Raw genomic sequence first — 27,510 nt, forward strand, 5'->3', positions numbered from 1 at the left:
GCTTGGTGTCAAGGGCTTCATTCGGCCAGCAGCTGGGAAGCTGTTCCTATTTTTATCCAGCCCCTGTCATTGTAGTGATCTTTTTTTTTTCTGTTACAGCAATCTAAAAGATAAATTGGAAACTGGAATGGGGGGCAAAAAATTACACTAGTTTTGTGCTTTATTTTTATATTGAAGAAAATAATTGAAATTAAAGTCCTTTAAAATACATATGCATCACATAGGGGCAAAATGACATACTGCAGAAATATAGTTTTTGTCCAGATTATCATACCACATGTACTGCAAGAAGACAAATTCTCATCTTGAAATTAACTACATTTCATTAAATCAGCACTCGGACAATGTGATGTTACTGGCATAATGATGATTTCCTTTTGCCGTTTACCCATCTGAATGTATGTTGATGTGTATGTTCAAATCTGAGATGCCAGTAAAAATTTGGATAAGCTCGGTAACTTAGTTTGTCAGCATGATAAGTTTTATATATTTTTATTTCTGCAATTTTTTCAGTAGGAAATATCTTCGTTATGTGATTTACTGAGCTTGGATACATTCAGAAATGCCATTTTCCTGACTTTTTCCTGCTCTTTGAAGCCAGCAAGAGTTGTTTTGAATTCTCAAGGTAACTTGGGGGGGGAGATGTCTTGTTTTTGTGATGCCGTTGTGTATATATCTCTGTACTGAAAAGAATGAAACCTAGCACAGCTAAGATAGATAGAAGTCTAGGTTAAAATATGTGAACCACCACAACAAATGAGTCATGGAGAGCAGTCCTTTAAAAAGTTGTGACGAAATAGCCCTCTGACCATTCTGGGTAGGGACTCAACATTTTGAAAAGCTTAACAATCTTTCAGATGATTCAGCCCAACTTAAAACTAATTTCAGAAATTTTCATGTGACTAAAAGGAAAATATAGTGGTTGCTTTCAAAGTCAGCCAGACCTCCTTGAGTTCCAAATGTTTGGGTTACATGTGATCATGTTAATATTTCTTTGAGAAAAGAAAGCTTTAAATAAGAAGGACAAAGGATCTAATTTTGTGGAACTGAACCTCTTAAATTGTATTATGATAGCCTCTTCCCCATATGCATAATTGTCCATGAGACAACTAATAAACTTTAGTTTTCGTCTTGGGTGGCAGACTGTTGCTTTGATGGCCTAATGATGATTATCTTTTGCCGTTTACCCATCTGATTCTTTTTGATGAGAACATTTGAGTCTGATGTGCCATCTTAATTTTGAGTTAGCTAGATTACATAAACCATGAATCCAGTTTAAGTCTATTGCTTATGCCTTTTCTTTTCAGAACAAGGATTTAAATCAGCTCTGGTCTTAACTGCACATTAGAGAACATATTTAACTTGCAACTACCAAGAAGTCCTACAGTTTTCACGGTATTTTGAATGTTTCAAGGAGTTAATTTTTCTGTCATCTTTGTTTCGATATTTTAACTGTATCCTAAAGCGAATATCGGTCTGAATTGATATAATGAAAACTGATCAGAACCTTCTCTAGGGTAGGTTTTTTATTGTAATTAAACAACATTGCTGAGTACTTTTCTTTGAGAGAATTCTTAGTATCAGCTTTCATCTCAACTCTAAAATACATGGTAACCCTGTCGATTTCTGATTTAAAAGCAATTACATTTAATCTACTGTCCCAAGCGTATTAAATCAGTCTTTCAAAAGTAAATGTTTAGCTCATAAAAAATGCTAGATTGACAGCTCTAGTGCTGGAAGTTTTTTATCCAGTGGCCAGGCATAATGTGGGCAGTAGCAATATGAGCTTTCCTAATCCCAGCCTGAGTTGACGGGACCACCACTAGGGGTGAAGAGGGTAATTGTGTTCACACCCATTGAGATCTTGTCCTTTGCTTTGCCTGACAACAAGCATGTAAGATATGATGGTGATTTTGTAATGCAGTCCCCTGTCTGCAGTAACACAATTTGGTAGTTTCAGGATTGTTGACGCTGACTTAATCATTTATAAAGGCAAAGGGGAAAATTCAAAAGCAAATTCAAGGTACTATTACTAATCTATTACCAAGAAAATCTTCCAATCACAAGACATTTTCTCTTCAAAGGCACAATGTTTACTCAGTTATAGCTACCTCCCCTCATAGTGAGAATAGCCTGCTATGCAGTTCTAAAAAGACCCAATTTGTTTTTGTTTTTGTTTAAATAAAAAGTCTAACCTTGCATTTACATTAACATGCTGGCAACAACTCCACACTTCTATATGAATAGCCTTTTTTACATCAAATGAAAAGCTCACTAATCTGAGCCAGTTCCTCAACATTACATCTGTTTCCAGTTTCCTCAACATTGTGTCCATCTTTATATCATTTTCTTCAATCTTGCAATGTTTCTGGCAAGTTGGGCTTCAGCAATGAACATCAATCTCTGCAAAAAGTCGGTTTCACACAATATCCTCATACCTACATTTCACTTCTTTTCCAGTGCATTTTTTTTTTGTTTTCATTATATCTATACAATTCAGTTCTCATTCCTTCTGAGTTTGAAACTGATTCCCTTCACTACATCTACTTCTCAGGCATATTGTGAGAGGAAGCCCTGTGAACCCGGGGAAAAGATGAGGGTGTTCTGTCTTTCTGCACCAAAGAATCTGCGAGAGGCATGTACATTACATACAGGTATGACCTGACCTGAAAAAGCATAAATTTAATTAGCTTCTTGTGGTCAAATGTGGAAGTGAGTTTCAGTTTTCGTCTTGATGACTTTTCACTAAGACTAATAACTTGTCATTCTAATTACTAGAGGCAGCACTGTCTAGTGGCTGAGGGTACTGGACAGGGAGTCAGGAGACCTGGGTTCTGTCATACAGGTCATGACTAGTAGGCAAGTTACTTCGCACCTCCGTTTCCCCTCCTATCCTTTGTCTCTTCTGTTTAGACTAGCGTATGAGCTCTTCAGTGCCGGGACTGTCTCCTATTAGGTGCTAAACAAACAATGGGGCCCTCATTTCACTTCAAGGCCTCTAAGTGCTACTGGAATACAAATAATAAAATAGCTATCATACCTCTAAACGTGTCTGAATAAAAAGATAGTTGTTTAAAAACATTTAGTATGTACATACACACAGTTTTTACGAAGCACTTTTGACATGTGTAGTTGAAAGAACAGCAGCAAAACAGCCCACAGAATGCAGACAAAGTTTAATCACTGGACTCTGAATAAACTGTTCTACAAACTACTTTTTAGATTATAAGCCATTTGACAGCAGCGGTTCTTTTTTTTTTTTTTTTTTAAACCATTTTTATTTAAACTTTTGTTTTCCTCTTATTCCTAATATAAGTTTCTCACTACCATTCACTTGGTACATTTTAATATTTGTGGGGTCATGAGCATTGTCACCTACTTAATATTTCCAGCAGCAAGCAGCACGAGTATGGTGCTTTGCTTTTCTTCTCTGGGTCATCTTATCTTTAGACGTCACAGCTTTGAGAAGCCACCAGTCTAGTGGTATGTTCAGTCTGAGAAACTTAACGTGTAATATTGTTTAATTTTGAGTTGGTTACAAACTTTTATCCATAGGAGTAGCAATTTCATAAAACATCAATTTTCATATACATTTTGCAGTAGCATCACTCTAAAACTTTAACTTTGTTTACATTTTCCAAAAAAATCAAAACTTTGAAGCAGGAACAAGCTCTGCTTTCAGAATGGGTTCTTTATTCTTCACTAGTAGTAACATGTGTTCCAGGGCCATATGTGGCAATAAACTGTAACAGTTGCTGATGGCACTGCATCAGATAAACATCTCTTTGCTGTAGAGAGTTTTCATCAATGAGGTCAAATGGAAACACTGCATTTGGAGCTACACAAAATACAGAGGCACCTACACAAAGAATAATTGAATTTAAAATGTTATGTTAATAGATTCCATACACTCCTGGAAAATCCTCTTGCCCAACTGTTCTGCTTCATCTTAGTGACATTTGAAAGGATGACTTATGGAAAGAACACTAACCACATGTTATAAAATAATATTTCTACTTTGTTCTCTAATTTTCTGTCTCTTCAAAAAAGGCTCCTGTGGGTTTGGTATCAGATATGAGCTTTACACTTCTGGTTTGAATTTAGTTCAACTCAATAGCAATCTGCCTTGAAATTCCAAGAGGCAGGTAAGATACTCCATTAAGCTCTTGCACATGTAGGTTCTGACACTCGGATCCTTTAATGATCCTTCTACTGCCACAGGGAGCTCATTGCAGGATCAGGACTCATGACAGGAAATTCCCAGGTGAGAAGGAATTTTTCCTAACATTACAATATATCGGATCTTTTTTTGTAAAAGAAACCTTGGGACTATCACCCTCTACTGTTATAACTTGAAAAAACTCTTGCTATGGAGAAGAAAAATTGATTTTAAGTCTAAAATGGCTGGTGCTTATTGCCTTTGAAATGTAATGCTATGTCATAAATTTCAATTCATCAATATTAAGCTCCTGACCTCATTAATATGAGGTATCTAGAGTGTCTTTGGTAGATCCACCCTTCTAATTAGGGAATGAGTAGGAGGAAAGCTGTAAATGTTGTCTGAGAAGCCGGGTACAGCCAAAATAATTCTTGCTTTTCAGAGTGGTGTTTTGCTTTAGCATTCTCTTCCTATCAAGTCAACTTTGCTACTTTACTCTTAGCATGGAAACAGTGCTTTAACTAAGAAAACACAGGTATTTCTATCCAAATTTGAGATGCCTTAATTCAAACTTGATTAGATCTTTGATCTAGTTTAATTGTGTTTAAATTTAATGTTAAGTGAACAAATATAAAAAAACTACACATTTAAACCTAATACTAACTAACAAACATCCAGTCAGTTAACACTTAGTTATTTTTACCGTGTTTTAAAGTGACAGATGATTCAAATAACAAGACAGCAATCAACACATCTTCCTCAAGTACTTTCCTCCTTAAACTCAGCTTAGTGTGTGCTTCAGACAATGAAACCCTAAAAGACAAAAATATCAGTGTCTCAAACAGTATATTACACAATATATTGGTGTACACTGCAATGACTACATAAAAAGCTAACTATAGGGGCAATCAATAGTATCGCTGTAGTTTAGTTTATTTTCCATACCATAGCCAAGTTTTACAGGCTTAAATACTGTGGGGGGTACTCAAATGATTTCAAGTGGGCAAAGTTACATATTGATTGTTCCATCACAGCCAAATATGTACACAACTATTTTGTGCATCACTTGTCCCACAATATTCTGGGAATGCATGTTGTATGAAACTAGTAGGGGACTATAACTATTGCATTGTTCAAGCACTAAGGTATTGAATTAAGGATATTGCAACAATCAACTCAGTTTCTTTATTTTTGTAGATTTGTGTCAGTACTAGTTACTCTAACTGTGAGGTTTGGCTTTGAAATAGCCATTTTTCATGCCTGGCAAATGAGCAAATAAATTTATTCAAATAGACATTTCTGGAGATATTCTGAGAAATTCAGGAAACCTGAACATCCTACAATTATAAATTCTGTGTAAACTACTATACAGGCCTAGACGGAAAACTTGAAGGCCTTTGTATCCAAAGATCTCCCAAGTAGGCATGAAGAAGCTAAGCAATATAATTAGGAAAATTAAAACGTACAGGATTTTCAGTGCAGACGTTGATAGTTTTGATCCATGAACAGAATCTGTTCTGATTCTGCGACTTGCTAGGTAGTAGCCATGAATGAGTCTTTCTGCTTCTGAACTGAGTTCTACTTGCAAATTCTTAGCAAATACGATAAGCTAAAAACAGCATAAATTTTAAATATTTAAGGAATACTGCTGAAAACTTACAACCAAAGCTCATTTTGATATTCATATCAGTTGCATAGTATTAATATATCTAGACAGTATTTTCCATATTAACACAATATTTAGAAAGGATTATGACCATTTACACAGCAATATGGCTGTCTCAGGTATAGAAACAAGTAATTTGTTCACTAATCTATTAAATTTAAACAAATATGCTAGAAGCTCCCTCAATCATTTTAAATAAATATTCTCTAGTGTACTGAAATATTCATTTGAAATAAACATGCACTATACTAATAGAAAGGTTCCAATGTTGTTCACACTGCATACTGGAGATCTACTTTTTTTAAAATTACATTTATCAACACTATTGTTTCAAAAAACCAAGAGACCAAATGGAGTTTAATAGTTTGGCTCTTTAAAAGGAGAGTATATAAATGGCTTCAAGTGTGTACAAAACAGATTAATTTTTAGTATGAGAAGGGTTTAAACTCTGAACGTAAGTTTTGTTCAGATTTGCATACTATCCTTATTTTTAATCTATACATGTAATTTAGGACATTAGTTGTGCATGTTTTGTTTGTTAGCCTATAATTATGAAACTGGGCCAAATTCAATCATGGTAGCAAGAGATGAGGTCACTGGAAATGAACTTGCTTGCACCAGGTCTGAATTTGGATGACGTTTCAGGGTTAAACTTTTAAAACCCAATTTCTATCCCCCTGAATGCAAATAGTTAACCAAAATTTGATTTAAAAATAGTTCCCCATATTGTTGGCCACTCTCTTGGGATACCTGTTGCTGATTTCATTGCACTGGACAGTCAGATTACCTCCTAGTTTAAATTTTAAGTACTAGCTCTCAGCCAGACAGTGGTCAGTTCAACTGATTTACTGAGCATCTGCTATTGCTGGAACTTGTACTGCTACCATGAGAATCTCTGACTGAACAACAAAGGAGCTGTGTAGCTCCTGATGCTGGTGGTAGCCTGTGATATGTCAGTAGTGTTTAAAAATTAGTGTAGAAACTCCAAAAAGCAACCTGGTACATAGAAGATACAATGAAGTTGTTTGTCACATATACAGTAGCATTTTTCAAAAAAGTGTATTTTTCCTGCTAATAGACATTTTTCTTACTGTGATTTAGGGTGAAATCAGATTAATTGCAATTAAAGTTTTACGGTTTGAAGTGCCTTGAATGGTGCAGGAACATGAATATTCTGTTAGTATCAAATGTGCATCAGGTCACTATAGAGTTGGACCATGTTCAATTCAGTAACTATAGTGTCCATCCTGCACAATTAGGCTGCTGTGAATATTAATAAGTCAGCCTTTTTGTCTTTTTAAAAAAATATTAAATAGTCATTACTGTTTTGCTTATACTCTGATAATATATACCTGCATTTTCCTTCCTGGAAGAGGTGCACACACATCCCTGTGCCCTCAGAAAGCGGTTCTTCTGGAAATAACATGATTTAATACTACGTACAACAACATATTTAGTCCTGAGGTGGTACTTTGCAGAACAGATACAAAGAGGGTGCTACCCCACTAGATAAATGTTCAGAAAACACCAATAATTTATAGATGGGAAATTGATTTTATCAATGAAAATGGCAAAACTCATGTTGACTTCAGTGAGAGCACAAGGGGGCATGGAATAGTAAGTGAATATCTACAGGACTGGAAGTATACAAGTCATCTCAGGAAAACCACATCACGCCAAGTAATAGTGCTAAATTATCAAATACAATTTTGTTCTGAACTAGAGCTAGTTACCTCTTCATAATCTTGTGTTCTGAACTGCTGGGAGATCATATAAGGTACTTCTTCGGGATCAATGGCTTTTTTCACGATGTGATCCAAAAGAGGAAGAGTTAGTTGGCAAGATAATTCATTGCAGTGTATCAACAGCCCAAAAGCATCCATAAGGTTAGCTGATACTGATCTCAAGTCCTAAACAGAATAAAACCCAAAGCAATATGACTGAGAAGCTCAACTGCTTATTTTTCAATCAACATAAAAAAATCAATATACTTCTGAGTATACTGTAGAGAACATGGCAGGCTCTTCCCCTCCGTGATAGGTGTGCAAATGCAAAGGTATTTTGAGTGAAATTACTATGGGCGGGGGGAATAGGGTAGTCCAATGTCACACATGGATACCCTCTACAATCCTGTTTATTCAAAGGCTGTAGGAGCAGCATAAACCCTTGTATAAATAAAGGCTTCATGTTTAGAAAAGCTGACCTATTTTAGAGGATACGGGCTTTAAAGTGACTTCACTGTGGCTTCTGCAGAGATGTCACCTATTTATGTTTGTTTCCATTGTTTTACATGTAGTATTGTTTACATCTCCAGACTCGTTACATAACTTTGCCATAACAAAGTATATGTTTTACCAGCTTGCCAATTAGAGTGTTATCCTTTTGTACATATTTTTTGGAAGACGAATCCTCATCTACAAAAGTCCAGAAACTGGTCTGAATTGGAAGAATAACTTGCTGGTCAACATCTTCTCCATACTTCTTTCCAGGAATAAATACTGTAGTGGTTCTGCTCTCCAGCACTATCAGGTCAAACAAACATTTTACTTAATTAAACTACTGTAATGTAACATTAAATCTCTAATCCCGGTTACAGGATCTGAGAATAATTCCAAATACATATTCTACTTAGTTTTTATGGAAAAGTCAGGATCTCTTCAAAGTAACTGATAGAAAATTGTAAAAGATTTCAGAGTAACAGCCGTGTTAGTCTGTATTCGCAAAAAGAAAAGGAGTACTTGTGGCACCTTAGAGACTAACCAATTTATTTGAGCATCGGATTTCGTGAGCTACAGCTCACTTCATCGGATGCATCCGATGAAGTGAGCATCGGATTTCGTGAGCTACAGCTCACTTCATCGGATGCATCCGATGGAAGTGAGCTGTAGCTCACGAAAGCTTATGCTCAGATAAATTGGTTAGTCTCTAAGGTGCCACAAGTACTCCTTTTCTTTTTGAAAATTTTAAAAGTAATCCTAATGCATTTAGTGCAGGGGCGTGGAGAAAATACTTACGCATGCAAAAACCACTGTACTCTCCAGCTAAAGATTTTCATATCCCTGTGGCAAGAACATGCCATCTAGTCCACTTTGCAAAAAGGATGGGTCATTACACAAAGTAAAAGCTATTTCCACATGCTCATTTTTTTTTCCTCCTTACTGTTACTCTCACCTTCTTGTCAACTGAAATGGGCCATCCTGATTATCACTACAAAAGGTTTTTTCTCCTGCTAATAATAGCCTACCTTAATTAATTGGTCTTGTTACAGTTGGTATAGCAACACCCATTTTTTCATGTTGTGTATATATATCTTCCTACTGTATTTTCCACTCCATGCATCTGATGAAGTGGGTTTTAGCCCATGCAAGCTTATGCCCAAATAAATTTTAGTCTCTAAGGTGCCACAAGTACTCCTAGTTTTTTTTACTTACATCAAACTAATTCAGTTACACTGCCTTGTATACAGCTAGCTAACACACTCTCTTGGTAAACTAACTAGCACTAAGATACCACCCTTGGTCGGTCTGTATGTAAGTTAAACAAAACAGAGGGTTATGTTGTTTTGCTTTGTTCAAATTACTATAGCTGTGATACAGACAAAGGAGTGCTACATCTTCAAGAACAGGCTTTCTCTCTAAAACTTACCATGCCATGCGAAAATGTGCTTAGTTTGCATCAACTCCTAAATATAATTTGAGGGCTCTCCAGTGCCAGGACTTGTATCCTGCATAAGCTAGTTTTCTATAATTTAAAAATAGTTAATGTAGTAGGTAGCTCTTCTGCCTTAGTAAGTCTGTGATCCTATCATGCCTTGCTTTAAAATCCACTCATGTAAAAATCTCAATCTTCCCCAGTACTATTAATATCCACTCACTTTTCCCCCTATCTATGGCATATATGAGATTTTTCTGATGATAGAGAAGGTGATTTTCTCAGCAGTTAGGGAGAAATAATAACATCCCTGTCAAGAGTGCATGAGAGTAGCGTTGCAGTTAGGATTTAAAGGCCCCTGAACAAATTGAAGAAACTAACTTCGTCGTGGCCTGGTGGTCCTACCTCTCCCAGTGTCTAGCCCTGGCTCTACTTGTCTCTCCTCTAGTACTGATTTCTTCCCTCTTCTGATTGCTCAGTATATGCACAATGGCTTTGTACTGGTTACCTGACTGCAGAAGTTCAAGTTTATCCTTTTTATGTGACAACAAATCTCCTATGAAGCAGATACCACCTTTGGCCAGCAGAGCACTGCAAGCCTGAATGCTAGCAGTTCCAGTTCCATGCTTATCTTTGGACACAGTAGGAAAAACGTCATTAGATGCTGGGTGCCGTATGCCACGGGCTACAAGACAAACACTGTAATTCAAGAGCCTAGGGAAAAAATAATTGTCAGCAATTTGCAACACCTGCAAAAAATTTAGTTAAATTATTTTCCCTTTACAAAAACTAATGGTATTTATAAAATTGGTATTAAAAGCACACACATTGGCACTTGATTTGAATAAGGTAGAGCATTTAGAAAGGAAAAAAAAAATTTATAGGAGTATAAAATATTTCTGAATATTAAGGTAAAACCCAGGGTTTCCTTTACGTAACCACAAAAGGGGCACTAGTTGAAATAGTTGCTCCTCTTTATCTTTAATAGTTTCCTTCGAGTAGCACTAACTACATGAAGAAGCATAATTTCCATCTGTATTCTAATTTAATATTCTTAAATTGGTCTAGCATACAAGGCAAAATTCTGAGTTGGGTCAGAGGAGGGATTGAATTATCTTCCCACATTGCTAGTGTCTGATTCTGTCCCTTTGAAGGCAATAGAAGTTTTACCACTGACTTTAAAGAGTGCAGGATCAAGCCTCTACTGCCGTAGTCCTGACCATTTTGCCTCATGTATGGTGACTGGGGAAAGGGCTGTAAATCTACATAGAAGTGGACCCAAAGACTCTGAGGCATGGGTGCAGGGCCCTCCCCTACTGAGCTGTGTTCTAGGGAATGCAGAGTGGGCAGCCCAAATGTTGCCTCCCACATGCAGTGGAACCACATTGATTCTATTGCTCATGCTTGCAAATGGTGGAGGTGGGCTTTGCCCCAGTATTAATAAATGACATGGTACGATAACATATATATATATATATATATAATGCAGGATGCCATCATCTTGACGGTCTAATGGAATCCAAGCTGGGGCAAAGCTCAGCATACTAAAGCATGAGCGATAGGAAAGTCTGAAAAGAAGGATGGTCCAGTGGTTAGAGTATTGGTTGGAGACCCAGTTTCAAATTCCTGCTCTGCCAAAAATTTCCTGTGACTTTGGACAAGTCACTTAACACCCTGATTTTTAACTAGAACTAGCAATCTAGTTCTTAGTCTCTCTGTGCCTCAATTCTCCAACTGCAAAATGGGGATAATAGTACTTCCCTACCTCTCAGGAGTGTTGTGAGAATTAAAGGCATTTAAATATTGGGCAATGCTTAGATATTACAGTAAAAGAGGCTAGATAAGTATCTGAGATGAGATTTGTAAGGTACTTTGTTATCCTATATATAATTTTGTGGGTTACTGTGAACAGTAAAGGCCTCAGGGGGAGACTGTAAAGTGCTATGTGTACTTCTAAGACCCTATAGATAACAATAACTAAGCATTCATAGGGTGCAACATATTGTTAAGCAGGTGTTTCTATTCTCACCTCTTTTTCAGTTACTCATAACTTCTGAAAAAAAAATTTGTTTTAATCTTTTCATGCTTGGCTTCAAACAAAGGTAATTTTTTTAAAAATCGAGCTAAACATGTTCAATTAATCATTTGTGAAAGGATGGGATAGTGAGGAAAGCGTTTCTCCCATTGCCTGAATATTTTCCTGACCTTTGTTGCAGTTGAAACTCAAATGGCTGAAAACAAAGTTCACGCTTGCCATGTTTGTAGGCCTTTTTGAGGAAGCATAATGATGTCATGTTTGTGGGGGGGGGGAAGGGGAAATAGAGATTTAAAATTGTGTCAAACATGCACAGTAGAAAAGTTGTATTCATATTATGGATGATTACTAAGGTAATTTGAGTCCAATAGTGGCTGTCTAAGGGGGTGACTATTTAAACTTTTTTTTTAATCAAAGATTTCCCATAATTGCTATCATCAGGTCAGCTCCACCATCAGTAGCAAGAGTGGGTGCACTGGTGTGGGTGCACAGCCATCAGTGTTTTTACCACTGTCAACTATACCCACTCAGGTCAAAACTAGGGTTGCCAACTTTCTAATTGCACAAAACTGAACACCCCTGCCCCTTCTCTGACACCCTGTCCCCCACTCACTCCATCCCCTTTCCCTCCATCGCTCGCTCTCTCCCACCCTCACTCACTTTAACTGGGCTGGGGTAGGGTGTTGGGATACAGGAGGGGGTAAGGGCTCTGGCTGGGGGTATGGGCTCGGGATGAGGAGTTTGAGGTGCAGGAGGGGGCTCTAGGCTGGAGCTGAGGGGTTCAGAGTGCAGGAACGGGCTCAGGGCTGGGGTGCTGGCTCCCGCTAGGGGTGCGGGCTCTGAGGTGGGGCTGGGAATGAGGGGGCTCAGGGCTGGGGCCGAGGGTTGGGTGCGGGCTCTGGGAGTGAGTTTGGGTGCGGGAGGGGATTCTGACCTGGGGCAGAGGGTAGGGCTGCAGGGTCGGGGAAGAAGTTAGGTGCAGGAGGGGGTTCTTACCTGGGGCAGGGGGTACGGGGCGTGGGCTCCAGTCAGACAGCGCTTACCTCAGGCAGCTCCTGGCCAGTGGCACAGCAGTGCTAAGGCAGCCTCCCTGACTGCCCCGGCTCTGCACAGCTCCTGGGAGTGGCCACCATGTCCAGGCCCTAGGTGGAGGCATGGCCAGCCAGTTCAGGTGTGGGCAGTGTGCCCCATGCAGAAGGCGCTACCTCCGCAGCTCCTGGCCAATGGGAGCTGCGGAGGCAGCGCTTGGGGCAGGGGCAGCACGCGGTACTTCCTGATCACATCTGCTCCCAGGGGCTGCAGGGATATGCCAGTCGCTTCCAGGAGCTGTGCGGAGCCAGGGCAGGCAGGGAGCCTGCCTTAGCCCCACTGTGCCACTGACGGGGTCAGTGGTGCTGACTGGAGCCACCAGGGTCCCTTTTCGACCGGCCATTCCGGTCAAAAACCAGACACCTGGCAACCCAGAGTCAAAACAACACAGAGATAAAAATACCTGCAGCCATTTGAACCTTGTTAATCACTGATGGAGCTGAACTGGAGGTCACAACAGTGACATTTTTGACAAAATAGCTAATTTAGAAAAGACTGAAGTGCTATATCAGAGTGACTTAAGGCTTGAGAGGGGCAAATCTTTGCTTTTGTAGCCACAGATTGTAGTCCTTTGAATAGCAGCTTTAGAAGGACTATAGTTAGGCCTCTGCTAAACAGGACTGGTGCTAGAAATTCGGCAAGTTAATTAGAAGATTGATCATTAAATGCTTTACTCGTTAAAAGCAAAGCCTTAAATTTCACCATGGACATAAGCAGCAGGTCAGTTAATGCCACTGGATTGCATGTGCCCCACATGACCATCACGTAGTTTGCTTCCCTCTCAGCAGTATAATAATGAAGACCTGGCACACGGATGACAAAGGAAAGGAGAGCTCAGAAATCAAAAATTTATATCCTTTATTAAAAAAAAGTTATTTTGCTGAGTAAAACCCCAGGATACAATTTAAAGTGTGAACTCTGTTTTCCTTTTGAAAAAATATCAAGCCTCTCTATATAAAAACTTGGCAAATCTTTTATTTAAAGTCAAATGTACTTATAAAAAAAATACAGGTGTCAGTTTACCTATCTGCTATTAGAGTGTCACTGGTCACAATCAAAAGATCCAGGTAATCTCCTGTCTCACTGTCTCTGTCACACGTCTGGACTAGACTCAACAGTATGGATAGTTTAAGAGTATTGTAAGTGCCTGGTGGGACAACTTGAGAAGCAAAGATGTTGGCAAGTATGGCTGTAAACCTCCAACATGAACTTGAAGTCAAGGAGAGCAGATACTTAAAATTCTCACTGATACAAGAAGTACCTAATATAAAAAAAAGGATATCTTAAACACTTAACAGAGCTATTGATATAATTAAAACAAATCAGCATTAGGTAGATCCTATTGTCAGAAAAAAAAAAATCATTAAACGAGGTATATTTGGAATTTATTTTAGGATAACAAAAATTCAGTCTGTGAATAGCTTAAAATGTTAGTTTTACTATTATTAAACAGGTAAAGGACACTGTGTCCACTAATACATATTGAGTAAGAGAGCCAGTACATAAATTGAAATTATATGGCCATCTAAGATACAATCTAAATATACCTGTGACAGACTGACAATATTTGCATCATCCTGGACAAACTTTATGGAATTAAGTTAAATCTTGCTGAGTTAGGATTGATACCTTTGGGGGCCATTGTATTAAAAATGCAGTTCTGTATGTGTTATTGTGGAGTTGTATGTAACTCCTTTAGGAGATGGGAGAGGTAATGTAATTCTTTCAGTTATTAGCCCTTGTGAAGCTACTCTCCGGTAAGTTCCTCATCTACTAGTTCAAACTGGATTCTCCAGGGACCAACAGAAAAAGAAAAGATTTTTGGTTAAATAGCCTGGTTTTAAACAGGCTCAGTGCCTTCTTCCAGATCCAGCAAACAGACAGGCCCCAATCCTTAGGGGAGGATTGGAAGGACGCTGCCTACTGAGGTCCCATAAGACTCTGTGCTTGTTCTGAGCTAAAGCTGTGATGAACTTGAAACCACAAGGAAACGCCTTTGGTGAGGTATTGAAGGATTGCCTCTGCCCGAGAGCATGTTAGGAATGAAGTGATCTCTTGTAAGCTTATTAGCATGCATATAGGTTCTTTCATTGTTTTTAATATGTTTTCTCTGTAATGCTTTCTATCTTAATTAAATAGACTTACTTAGAAAGAACCGTGTGGTAACTTACAACGGTGGGCAGTCACATTGTTAACCATCTCTGAAGAGAAAGGAAGCAGATGTGCTTGGGCAGCCTGTCTCTGATGGAAACAACACAGTGAAGGCAGGGGACTGTGCAGCCTGGAAATACCCATCAGAAGGGAGTGAGACAAAGGTCTCCAACCAAGAAAAGCCACAGCTGGAGACTGGAAGCCTGAGGCGAAATCCAGTTGCCGTTGGTCTGAACTGAGACAATACCCTCTAATGAAAAGCAGAGCTTAGAAATAAGATAATGGAAAAGCACCTCAATAAATAATGCTCTGTAGTTTCCTAAATAGACAGAGAAGTGGACAATAGTACTGTGTGTTTTTCTTGGATGACAGCAATATTGGGCAAAAAAACAACTGGGACAAGCCCATACTCAGGATTACTAGATGGAAAGTACCAAAGTGGTTTCCAAGCCTGGATCTCTATGTACTAGCAGACTGCACTAAGAGTCAACCCTTTGATCTAATAAAAATATCTATTTTTAGTCATTTTAGTTTACTATACAGCTTTCTTACCTTCTGGACTACAGAGCTGTATACTGTTGACTTCTATACACACTGTAACTTGTGAGCAGTTTTGTACGCAGGCCGGAATTCCTATAAACCTATACCTGTTTCCTATTTTCATTTTGTTCAACAATTCATCTAGAAAAAATAAATATACATGGAAATATAGGGATTTATTAGAAAATCCAAAATTTTAACATAAGGCATTTGTATATGTTAAACCAGTGGTTCAGATTAGAAAATATAATTTAGGGGAAGCAGCACACACAACAGTTTGATTCAATGCAGCCTTGAAGAATGGGAATAGAACTATGCATGTAGACAATTCATAACAGTTTAGGGCACCAGGTGAGGGAAGTGGGTGGGACGAGCCATTGGATGATTTTTTATTGAGAAAATGGATAATGCAGTTTTGAACTGAAACACAAAGGAGAATGTTTGTACTCTCAGATCTCTGCTCTGAGATTTGCAGTGTTCTCATGATCACTTATTGTCAAGTAAACGTGATGGCAAAATGCCTTAGTAAAAGGAAGATTAGAAAGACAAGGTTGGTGAGATAGTATCTTTTATTGGATCAACTTATGTTGATGAGAGAGACAAGCTTTCAAGCTTTTACAGAACTCTTCTTCAGAAGCAAGGACCTAGAATAAATAGATTAAAAGAAAATGCAAAAACATATTTGGAAACCTTCAAATTTCTGTTCATGTCATTCAAAACCTGTACTGTCTTTGGTAAGGTTTGTAATGTAAGTTACATGCAACCTAGTATGGGCCTGAGCTGTGAGATGCTATGTCCTGTCAGTGCCCACTGAAGCTGATGGAAGTTGAGGGCACACATTACCTCACAGGATTCAGCCCAAAGGCTTTACTTTGTGATAATACACATACAGGATCACTACTTAGTTGTGTTGCTTGTTATTTTGGAGTAAATGGATTAACACACATTTCTCAATAAATATAAAGAAATAGATGAATTTATAAACATGTTAAATAGCAAGCACCAAAGCAGAACTAATGATTTTTTAAAAATGGAAAAGGGTTACAATACTGCAAAAATATTTTGGAGCCTGTAGTTGAATTTTCACATTCCAAATACTGTATTGTTTGCAATGGAAGTTAGAAACCTCAGAAGCCAGAGATCATGAAAAAATAAGGAAAATGGCTAGATTGAGGAAGGATGTTACAAAAAATGTTAAGTCACTGAAAAACTATAACCAGAGGAAGGAGGAAGAAACAAGGTACACAGAAAGTGAGAATGCTGAACTGGCAAGACATTTTAATTAAGTAACTAGGGCCCTACCAAATTCACAGTCCATTTTGGTCAATTTCACGGTCCTAGGATTTTTAAAATAGCAAATTTCATGATTTCAGCTATTTAAATATGAAATTTCACTGTGTCGTAATTGTAGGGATCCTCACCCAAAAAAGGAGTTGTGGGGAGTCGCCAAGTTATATATATTGTGTGTGTGTGCGCGCGCGCAATACTGCTACCCTTACTTCTGTGCTGCTGCAGTCAGTGGTGCAACCTTCAGAGCTGGGCAGATGGAGAGCGGCGGCTGCTAGCTGAGAGCCCAGCTTTGAAGGAAGAGCTGCCGCCAGCAGCGGTGCAGAAGTAAGGATGGCATGGTATGGCATTTGCCACCCTTACTTCTGCGCTGCTGCTGGTGGGGCACTGCCTTCAGAGCTGGGCACCCAGCCAACAGCCGCCACTCTCTGGCTGCCAAGCTCTGAAGGCAGCACAGAAGGGTGGCAATTCCACTATCTCCCCTAAAATAATCTTGTGACACCCTGCCCTCCGGCAACTCCCTTTTGAGTCAGGACCCCCAATTTGAGAAACTCTTGTCGACCCTGTAAAATCAATATAGTATAGGCTAAGAGCACACAAAAGACTACATTTCATGGGGGAAGACCAGATCTCACGGTCCATGATAGGTTTTTCCTGGCCATGAATTAGGTAGGGCCCTATAAATAACACATCAAAATAAATATGAATGAACCAATGTTTTGACATGTGTTGTCTTTAACTACCTGGCTTACAACATGGGGTTCCTTTTCAAATAAAAATGATATAATCAACTAAATATAAACTATAATTATTTTCACAATTTTGTCCAGAGAAATGAATATATATAAGGAAACTAAGGATTTCTTCCAATTAAAAAGCCGTTTTACAAGAATACCATTCAGTTCTAAAAAAGAAAAGGAGTACTTGTGGCACCTTAGAGACTAACAAATTTTATTTGAGCATAAGCTTTCATGAGCTACATCCTCATCGGATGAAGTGAGCTGTAGCTCACGAAAGCTTATGCTCAAATAAAATTTGTTAGTCTCTAAGGTGCCACAAGTACTCCTTTTCTTTTTGCGGATACAGACTAACACGGCTGCTACTCTGAAACCTGATTCAGTTCTAAAACATTTCTGTTTAAGCAGATAGATCTCATTCAATTTTATCATTATATTAGGATAGATGAATACACAGCCTACTCACCTCTTAGGAAAACTGTAAAAGACTGAATCCTGAAATGTGGTTTATTGTTGGAATATCCTTGGAAAGCACTCAGAGCTTTTGCATCTATCATTTCAACTAGCTGTTTATCTTACAAAATAAACAGGTGTAGAATGTTATATCTCTTAAGAGTGGTACTTTACTCTTTAAAGAATAAGCTAAGTAAATAAAAAATGTATCAAAAGTAGAAAGATAATTTAGAACTAAAAATAAAAACTACATAATTCTTACCACCAAGTACTCTAAATTTCATGTCTTCTCGCAGTGGTGAAGCACATAAACTGCATACAAAATCATTCCTCACTGTTGCAGACTCTGTAGCTCCAGGTATATGCACTCTTATATAATTAAACCCTAATAGAAAGCATTACATAGACTATATAGCCAAATATTTCTTCACATTTAGTGCTAATAATCTGTAATGAACTTTATGTTACTCAAAATATATAATTGGTTTTAAATGCAGCTTATTCCAGTTTACTATGTGGTAACAAGTATAAGCTCTGAAAACTTCCTGGCTCTTTAAAAATGGCACACAAGCCTTCATTTTAATTCCCCAATCAGAGTGGTAGAGTGAGTAAAGCATTAAATTGAGAATCAGGAGTTCTCAAATGTCATATTTTCTTGTTCTTAAGATGAACAACTTTATTGCATGTTCTATGTTTCTCTCATGACTTGGGAGTCTCTCCCCCTGCCACCAAATAAAAATCAATAATTATGGCGTACTGGCCTTCCAAGCCACATACAACAATCATCAGAAGTTTGAGAGCTGGGGCTCAGAGCTTCAACCCCACCCCTGTTGAAGCCCCGAGCTCCGGCAGGTGTGCCCTGCAGGGCTGATGCTCTGAGACCCCCCTCCCTGCTGTACAGACGCCCCTACCCCACCTCCCCACTGCAAGGCAGAGGTCCCGAGCAGTGCCCTCCCAGTCTGGTAGGTGGAGAATGGAGAAGGGGGTATGCAAGCCACACTTTAACGGTAAAAGAGCTGCATGTGGCTTGCGAGCCACAGTTTGGCCACCCCTGGATTATAATTTTACCACTGGATGGCAGAACTGCTTATTACAGATTCTTAACCTCATCATGTTAGCCTGGTTTTGTGAGAAGCAGTTGTTGGATCATATTAAAGAAGTTCTGTATTAAAATCACAAATGAGTTTGATTCTCCATAGTTTAAATTCCAGGGTATTATTCATTAAGAGGTCTCTTCGTTTTTGGTACTGTTTCTCTCCCTCTATGTGTGAAACTTGCAAGCTGCTAATTGTGTTAGTACATTCTAAGACAGAGTCTGTTCTCAAAGCAATTCACAGAGAGAGAGAGACTCAAAGCAATACTCTAACAACAGAAACAGCACCCAGAGACTCCCCGCCCTTTTGTTGTATTAACAATTGTGATTAAAATAGAGATAGAGGATGTATGTGGATGGATGCTTGGTGTGGATAATAACTGAATGATCAGGGAGGTGCCAGCCTAAGAATCCAGTGTCCATCAGCTGAAGAAGGCGTCAAGTGGAAATAACCAGAGGACCCCCGGAGGGCAGACTGGAATCCACCCAACAGCCTCAAGAATGGGAGAACCAAAGAACAAGATAACATCTAGCAGCACGGAGCCATCAGGAATGTGCTATCTGCTAATTGATTCAGCAACAGCATGATGAAGCAATTCCCATAGACTGGCATAGGAAGAAATTCCTATAAAAATAGACTCTAAAAAGTGAGAACTTTGGGGTCTGATTCTGCAAACCAACTTCCAGGAGCATCAGATGAGCATCTGACAAGACCCTGCTCCCTCCTCATGTCCAGGCCACCTGGCCAGTGGCTTGGCATGAGCAACTCTAAGGCTGGTAACTATGATAACAACCTTGCAGAACCTGTGTGTGTGTGTTTGTATGAATGAATGTGTGAATAAATATGAGATTGAATGGAATGTTATAGCTATAACTAACTGCTTACTATGATTCTTTCTGTATTCACAATAAATGTGGTATTTTGTCTTTTTCCCTTTAATAAGATCCTGCTGGTTTTTAATTTATTGGTGTAACACAGTCAGAGAGATGATATGTCCCTATGTGCCCCATTCAAAACTACATGAGGTCTCTATGTTTAATATATGTCTTCTTGATTAAAAACATAATTACAATGTGTTCTAAAATGAGTATTCTAACATTGGGAATTAGCTTCTCTTTTACACCTTCACAGTCCCTATGATTGTAAAAAACAATTTTAGGGGTTAATCCTGCAAAAGCTTAAGCATCAGAGTAATTTTACGCAGGGGAAAGTAGTCTCATAGAAATCAAAGAAGTTATTAAAGTTAACAAATCCTAGACTGCTGTGAAGGAATCAGTCCTAATTTAGTCCTGCAGGAGTCTGACACTGGCCAGGTCTTCACTAGAAACTTTTGGTGGTATAAGAACATTGGTTAGGGTATGAGTCTTTACAACATTTTTATACAGGCAAAAAGCCCTAGTGTACATGCAGTTTACCAGCAAAAAATCCTTTAATCAGTATAGCTTATTTTGTTCAGGGAACTGTAATAAGCTACACTGGCAAAAGAACTTGCCAGTATAAGCTGTCTCTGCTTAGGGGATGGAGGGGGGAGTTTGCTGGTATATAGGCAAACCCTTTGTAATGTAAATCTGGCCGCTGACCAGAATAAATCAGAAAGTTGTGATGCTCTCGCTACATCAAAATGCATCCTAGATATGCAGTTCCTTTGTGTAAATTACATAAAAATCTATACAGGAAAATGCCAAATTTGTCTTAGATTTTAATGTAAATAATGTGTTTGAGTTAATGGGCTAATCAATCAGAGAACCTTTTGAGTTTAGAACTTTTCTCATTTTACATTTTTTTTTTCTTACCTTCAGAAAATGGACAGGTTTCCTCAGAACAAAGGAATCTTGCTCCTTGTGTGTATTTCGTTACAGTTCCCATTGCAATCACTATTCCTTCCGACATATAAAATCTCTGAGACATGTAATCAAGTGGAAACTCACAAAGGCTGAGAACATAACTTGGCAGAGGAGGCAAGTGTGTTGGTTTCAACACTATATTAATCTCATGAAAAGAAAAAGGGTTGCGTTAAAACAAAAATCTTTTTTATTTGAAATGTTTATTATAAATGACAAATACTCATGTACAAAACCCAATGTGGTGCACAGTTACAAAAACATATTCCAGGGATGTGCCAAATAAGGTGAAAATTGCTCATAGTCACATATATCCACCTTGTCATACTCAGAGTATGCATGGGTAAGAAGTTCCAACTATTTTTTGTTTAGATTGATAGGACTGTTGAATGAAAGTGAAAATTAAAACTGAAAAATTAACACTGAAAAGATCTCTAAATACAACTTAATATTGCTTGAAAATTATTTTATTTTTATCTAAACTGGTAAAAAGTTTAAACTCACTTGGGCCTCTGTCTGTAATTGTTCAATTAATGACAGTGTTTTAATAGCTATGAAACAGACCTGTAATTCAAAAATAAAAATGATTTTGCAAAGAAAAATTTGGTTTAAAATGTTGAATACATTTCTGCCTCTGTAAACATACAAGTTCACTTACCGACTGAAAAATCTGTGCAGCTTTCATGGGTTTGTGCAGAATCTGATTTCCAAGAGCTGCATCCAACTCAGCAATATCAGAAGGATTTACCGAAATAATGAATCGATAGACAGCATAACTTTGCTTTGAGTCTGTCAGAGCAGAGAGTCAATAAGCAAGTGTCTTAGAGCACAAAATATAGAAATAAGGTATATTTTTCTTTAAACCAACTTTGTTTGGTCTGTCAATATTAATAGAAGGTTTACTGAACAAACAGTACCATTATATCGTTTGCAATCATCCACAAATTTCTGAAGGCCACCACTCCTATCAAGGTAAATAAGGGCAACTTCTTTCATTTTCAGAAGATCTGGTCTCATCTTCCAGTGAAGTTCTATGCTCTCTTTTATCAAAATGTTAGAATATATTAATATAAATCATAGGTGGTGGAATTAGGGTCAGAGCTCAAGAATGCTGTAATGATAAAACATATATAATAAAGACATCATACCTATCAAAAGTGAAACCAGGAGCCAAGAAACTAAGCAAAGACAAATATTGCCTTCTTCTGTAACATTACAAACAATGTAACTCTTTCAGAAATATTTTTGTCTGAATTCCCCTTTAAAATGGAAAGTCCCTTGCCCACAAGAAATACAGTATTATCTTGTTAATGTAAATTTTCTAATAATAACGTTCCAGTATTTTGAGACAATGAACTATTTTGTGACTTTTACAACTTAGAGAGCCCAGAAAAGTGTGCCATTCTTTAACAAAAATTCTAAGGTTTTTGTGTAGTATAGAGTTATACCCACATAGGAAAAAAAAAAAAAAAAATCACACAGTATTTCTGTGCATTAACTAGACAATGCCTTATGGGGAAGGGCAGTACAACCAGTCAGTCAAGTTTTTACACAGAGTGAAATGGCGTTACATAGATTAACATTTAGATTAAAATTGTTATTTCCTTTATGTTTTCTAATTTAGGCCCTGATCCGTGCAGAGGCTTATGCTAATTCTTAATTTTATGCAGGTGAGTAAAACCAATGGAACTATTCATATGCATAAAGTTAAGTATATGCATACGTGTTTTCAGGACTGTGATCTTATTTTGTAAGCTCCTTGGGGTAGGCTGCTTGCACTTTTATTTGTTTGGTCTATATTGTACATTAGGCACATAAATGTTGTTATACAAACACATTAACAAGTAATCAGAAATCATATATGTTGTTTCTTACTTTAAATTCTCCTTTCTCCAAGTATCCAGGTCCACAGATTCTTCTTGCAGATACCCTGCAAACTTAAGGAGAAGGAACCAGACCAGTCAGTCATCAGGGACCTGGAGTTAAACTCTGCACCAGAAGTGCCTATTTCCTATTCTCTTCTGCATCCAGATCTACAGATCCCACAGTGTGATTTTCACAGGATGCAGCACAATCAGGAAAAGTGACTTACTCTAAACACTCAAATATTTACAATTTTTTAAATTTAAAAACATATTTTTACTAAGACCTTACCCATGTAGCACCTTCCAGCTAAATGTGGTTTAGACTGAAGATTGCTAGTCCAGTTTGTACATATCTGTCTAGTTTGCTTCCTTCTAGATCTCATCTCCACAGAAATTCATTGTGATGGAATATACCCGTGTTCACACCTCACACACTATTGTAATTATCTTTGTACAAGGAATGCCTTGTGAGGTCTCATTAGAAAACTCGTAATTTGATGATCAGTGATATGGTAAAATGTGTATAGCAGCTTTATGTGTTAAGTTATAAATTTCCTCTGTATGATGTTAAAAATACATGTGCAGACTCACATATCACCAAACAGGTCAAACAGACCTGTTTTGAACAAAGTGTATGCTTGTCTTAATTGGCATTAACACAGTAAACAGAGTCATCAACCAATAAAAGGGGAAAGAAGAAAACAAAGAGCTCACACAGGTGAAAAAGCCCAGCAGGGAACATCCTTCCTCCAGTAGACTGCCTGTCTCCTGGTTCTCAGCTGGAAATGCTTTTCAAAGAGAGACTAAAACACTATAAAAAGGCAAGGCAAACACCCCAAGACACCTCTCTCTCTTCCCCTGCCCACTCTATTCTCTGCACCTTACAAGGCAATGGCAATAACTGTTGGACATTAGGAGCGGTGCTCTGACCTGAAGAGTTTGGTCAGTAATGCTGCTGGAAGCATATGTTGAGAAACTATGCTTGAATCTAATATAGTTTGTTAAATTAGGCATTAGAAAGTGTTTTATCTTTATGACTTTAATAATATTTAATAATTTATTACTTTTATGCCTCATTACTTGTACTCACTTAAAATCTCTTTGTAGTTAATAAACTTGGTTTATCTAATCCAGTGAGTTTATATGAAAATGTCTGGGTAACCCTATTTAAGGTAGTAAACCGTTGTATTCCCTTAAAGGAATAAGAGATTTAATATACAGTAACTCCTCGCTTAACATAGTAGTTATGTTCCTGAAAAATGCGACTTTAAGCAAAACGATGTTAAGCGAATCTAATTCTTATGGGGAAATTGATGTAAATAGTGGGGGTTAGCTTCCAGGGAAATTTTTTTCACCAGACAAAAAACTATATATTATACACACACAGAGTATAAGTTTTAAACAAACAATTTAATACTGTACACAGCAATGATGACTGTGAAGCTTGGTTGAGGTGGTGAAGTTAGAGGGTGGAAGAGGGTGGGATATTTCCCAGGCAATGCCTTACTGCTAAATGATGAACTAGCATTTGGCAGAACCCTCAAGGGTTAACATGTTGTTGTTAATGTAGCCTCACACTCTACAAGGCAGCACGAATGGAGGGAGGGGAGACAGCATGGTAGACAGAGACACACACCATGTGTGTGGGAGAGAGAGATCTGCATTGCCCCTTTAAGTACACTGACCCCATTCTAAGTATATTGCCTTTAAAAAAATCAGGAAGTTGAGACAGTAGCTGAGGCCAGCAAGCCCTCTCTGTCCTGAGCCCTGTCCTGTCCCCACCCTGCTCTATATGGAGAAGGGGTAAACAGGGGGCAGGAGTAGGGGGGAGGGAGACATCCTGACATTAGCCCCCCTCTCTTCCCTCCTCCCCTTCACAGCAAGCAGGAGGCTCCCAGGAGCAGCTCCAAGGCAGAGGGCAGGAGCAGCACATGGCAGTGTGGGGAGGGACAGCTGGAACTTAGGGGAGCTGATAGCGGGGCTGCCGGCCCACCCTGGTTCCAACATCCCACCAGCTAGCTGTAATGGGCTGCTCTTCCTGCAAGCAGTGGACAAAGCAGGCAGCTGCCAAACAACATTATAAGGGAGTGCTGCACAACTTTAAATGAGCATGTTCCCTAATTGATCAGCAACGTAACAACGAAACAATGTTAACCGGGAAGACTTTAAGTGAAGAGTTACTGTATTTGGACTGTCCAGGAGAGAGCTGGGCAGAAAAAGACATACATTTCTGGGGGGAAATCTAGAGTTGGGAGTTTGTTGGGATCACCCTGCAGAATAGACTCATAGAAGGTTAGCATAACCAAGGCTGGTGAGAGCCAGGGTGTGACCAGTTTTCAGAGTAACAGCCGTGTTAGTCTGTATTCGTAAAAAGAAAAGGAGTACTTGTGGCACCTTAGAGACTAACCAGTTTATTTGAGCAAACACATCTGGGAGTGACCTTCCTGCTGGTGGCTGTTTCTGAGCTGTCCTGGTTGGAGGAGGCATTGCAAGGAACCCCAGGTTACAGGGCAGGGATGAAAAAGCTGCCCAACAAGTCTGGGTAGCACCCTGGTATATCACATTCACCCTGTGCAGATGGCCAACCCAAGACACCACTTAAGTCTTCAAAAATAGCTCTGGCCATCCACTGCAGTTGAGGAAGCAGAAGTGGTGGGCTTTTCGCAGGGGGCAGAGCTCACTCAAGGAAGACCTCCTGTAGTATCTGTGGATCTAGATGTGAAGGGAAAATGCAGTTATGTAAACATCTCAGTGAGATAACTGGATGCTTATGGAGAGCAGCCTGTAAGATGGGATAAGGCAAAACTATATATTGTGCGTGTGTGTCTTGTGGGCATGTGCAAGGGAATATGAAGTAAGGGCTTAAAGTGTTAAAATGAAAAACTGTAACCGCAACATGAGGAATGATTCCATTAGAGTGTTCTCTAACTCCTGAGAATTGCTCCCACATGACCTGCAGCTGCTTTGATAAATGTTGCTCTGTTCCTTAAAACCTCAAAGAAAATTGATCACATTCCATTAAATTCAAGCCATGCACATCCAATTTAACTACACCCACACAGCCTGACAGTAACCAGGTACAGACCAATCCAGCTACCCAGAGTTTCTTTCTGCCACCCCACTGACACTACACTGCTGCAGAGAGAAGAAAATATGGGACTGCTGCAGTTTAAAATACTATTCATGTTATTCCTAGACACACATTGTTTGAACACTAGCTGGATACCCTGGCACACTGAACTGCCCAGCCAGCCAGACACCCACCCCAATTATCCTCCCTGCTGGCAACACTACCCCTCTTACCTGTTGGCACCTCTACACCCTCCCCATTACCCCCCCCCACCTGCTGGTACCACTACATATCACCGCTGGCATCACTACACCCCCCCCATTGAGACACTACCCATCTTACCCCCTAGCACCTCTACACCCTTCCCACTACCCACCTTACCTGCTGACACCATTACACCCCTCACCACAGACCCACTACCCCCCCCCCCCGGCCTGCTAGCACCTCTACACTCCCCCCACTGACCAACTACTCCCCTTACCTGCTGGCATCATTACCCCCCCTTGCCTGCTGGCACCATTACACCCCCCACTGACTCACTACCCCCCCTTACCTACTAGCACCTTTACACCCCCCCCTCCACTGACCCACTACCCCCTTACCTGCTGGCATCATTACCCCCCCTTGCCTGCTGGTACCTATACACTCCCCCCACTGACTCACTACCCCCCTTACCTACTAACACCTTTACACCCCCCCCCCATTGACCCACTACCCCCTTACCTGCTGGCATCATTACCCCCCTCTTGCCTGCTGGCACCATTACACCCCCCACTGACTCACTACCCCCCTTACCTGCTAGCACCTCTACACCCCACCACTGGCACCATTACATCCCCCACTGACCCTCTACCCCCCTTAACCACGGGCATCTCTACACCCCCACTACCCCCTCTTACCTGCTTGCACCACTATACTCCCAACACGGATCCACCACCGCCCCTCACCCGCTGGCACCCCGCCCACTCCGCCGGGCGTGTGCAGCCCCTGCTACAGCACTGCCACGATACTTGCAGAGGCAGCAGGTCAGAGGGAGGGGCGAGAGCTGCCCCCCGGGGAGGCGGGGGCAGGAGAGTGGCTGGGAGGGGGCTTCTTCGGGCGCAGCCTCAGGCGGAGGGGGGAGGCCGCTCACCCACAGAGAGGCGTGGGCCTGAGGCGCCTGCCGCCTCCCTGAGCGGCGCTTAGCTGGGCTCCGCGAGGCTGGGAAGAGCGGGCCGGAGTCCGGGCGCAACAGCGGCCCCAGGCGGCCGAGGGGTGTCGTTGCACATGAAAAGCTCCAGGCGTGCGGGTGTGTCGGGGGGCGGGGGGACGGAGGGCGTGAGCCGCCCTGCCTGCCGGCTCGCGCCCCACCTCCCCACACCCGGGCACCTGCTGGGTCCCAGCAATGAGCCACCCACCCCACCCCGGGTCCAGCACAAGATGGCCCCCCTCAGCGTGGGGCCTCCGCCTGCCGCAGAGCACCTATGCTGATGTGCCCCCTCGCCACACACACGCAGCAAGGCGCCTGCTCTGATAAGTCCTCCCCCACACACCGTGGCGGGGAGTTCCCCCCAAACTGATGCTCCTTTCTCCCCTCCACCCTACAGCGGGATACGTGTTAACGCAGCCCAAGGTGCAGGTGCAGCCTAATTCCTCCCAGTGCAGGATGCCCGCCCCACCATCCATGGCACTCCCACCTAGGCTCAAGATTGATGCATCTGGAGGGCCCCATCAGCGGTGACCCCCTCCCCAGGCTGTTCTGTCCTCCAACATAGAGGCCCCCCCCCCCATTACCCACAGACATAATTAAATTCCCATAGAGCATTACCTGAGCCCCCTATGCCTCCTCCTCCCCCATGTGGTGTGCTATGAAAACTTCAGGAGGGTTGAAAA

The 27,510-nt window shown here is 40.2% G+C and overlaps 1 protein-coding gene, 1 long non-coding RNA gene and 2 other non-coding genes across 17 annotated transcripts in view; 3 read left to right on the forward strand and 1 right to left on the reverse strand.

Moving 5' to 3' along the window:
- The window catches only part of LOC114020935, a 30,168-nt gene extending 7,412 nt beyond the window's left edge, over window positions 1-22,756 (forward strand). The window contains exons 4-8 of one of the 14 annotated variants that reach the window (XR_005224297.2): window positions 514-625; window positions 1,308-1,395; window positions 2,555-8,354; window positions 22,328-22,373; window positions 22,601-22,756. This is a non-coding gene — a long non-coding RNA (uncharacterized LOC114020935). Of the gene's footprint in view, window positions 1-513; window positions 626-1,307; window positions 1,396-2,554; window positions 8,355-14,739; window positions 15,092-20,661; window positions 21,282-22,327; window positions 22,374-22,600 lie in introns of those variants that run through there. The other 13 variants (XR_005224301.2, XR_006288496.1, XR_006288497.1 and 10 more) reach the window with 13 other exon arrangements.
- LOC114020936 lies at window positions 355-435 on the forward strand. The gene has a single exon (XR_003565664.1). It is a non-coding gene; the product is annotated as a small nucleolar RNA SNORD87 (small nucleolar RNA).
- LOC114020938 lies at window positions 1,154-1,233 on the forward strand. The gene has a single exon (XR_003565666.1). It is a non-coding gene; the product is annotated as a small nucleolar RNA SNORD87 (small nucleolar RNA).
- MCMDC2 (minichromosome maintenance domain containing 2) lies at window positions 1,160-26,844 on the reverse strand. The gene is made up of 17 exons (XM_007066201.4): window positions 26,538-26,844; window positions 24,976-25,280; window positions 22,579-22,640; window positions 21,621-21,814; window positions 21,362-21,492; window positions 21,208-21,267; window positions 20,656-20,851; window positions 18,031-18,153; window positions 17,782-17,889; window positions 15,304-15,432; window positions 13,624-13,861; window positions 9,985-10,190; window positions 8,181-8,347; window positions 7,559-7,735; window positions 5,626-5,768; window positions 4,863-4,972; window positions 1,160-3,859 (listed from the first exon to the last, which is right to left on the reverse strand). The coding sequence occupies exons 4-17, from the start codon at window positions 21,718-21,720 to the stop codon at window positions 3,693-3,695; spliced, it is 2,055 nt and encodes a 684-aa protein (XP_007066263.2). The 5' UTR covers window positions 21,721-21,814; window positions 22,579-22,640; window positions 24,976-25,280; window positions 26,538-26,844; the 3' UTR covers window positions 1,160-3,692.
- Between the last annotated feature and the right edge of the window lie 666 nt (window positions 26,845-27,510).

The sequence above is a fragment of the Chelonia mydas genome, chromosome 2 (assembly GCF_015237465.2).
Source record: "Chelonia mydas isolate rCheMyd1 chromosome 2, rCheMyd1.pri.v2, whole genome shotgun sequence".
Classification (NCBI taxonomy): Eukaryota; Metazoa; Chordata; order Testudines; family Cheloniidae; genus Chelonia; species Chelonia mydas.

Excerpts from the sequence above, each read along its gene's own strand:
- MCMDC2 (XM_007066201.4), bottom strand. The coding sequence starts at position 21,720 with ATGAGACCAGATCTTCTGAAAATGAAAGAAGTTGCCCTTATTTACCTT. Across the intron at positions 20,852-21,207 it reads AATTACAGACAGAGGCCCAA|ATTAATATAGTGTTGAAACC; the intron begins GTGAGTTTAAAC and ends TCTTTTCATGAG. Across the intron at positions 10,191-13,623 it reads GACACTCTAATAGCAGATAG|GCTCTTGAATTACAGTGTTT; the intron begins GTAAACTGACAC and ends TTTTTTCCCTAG.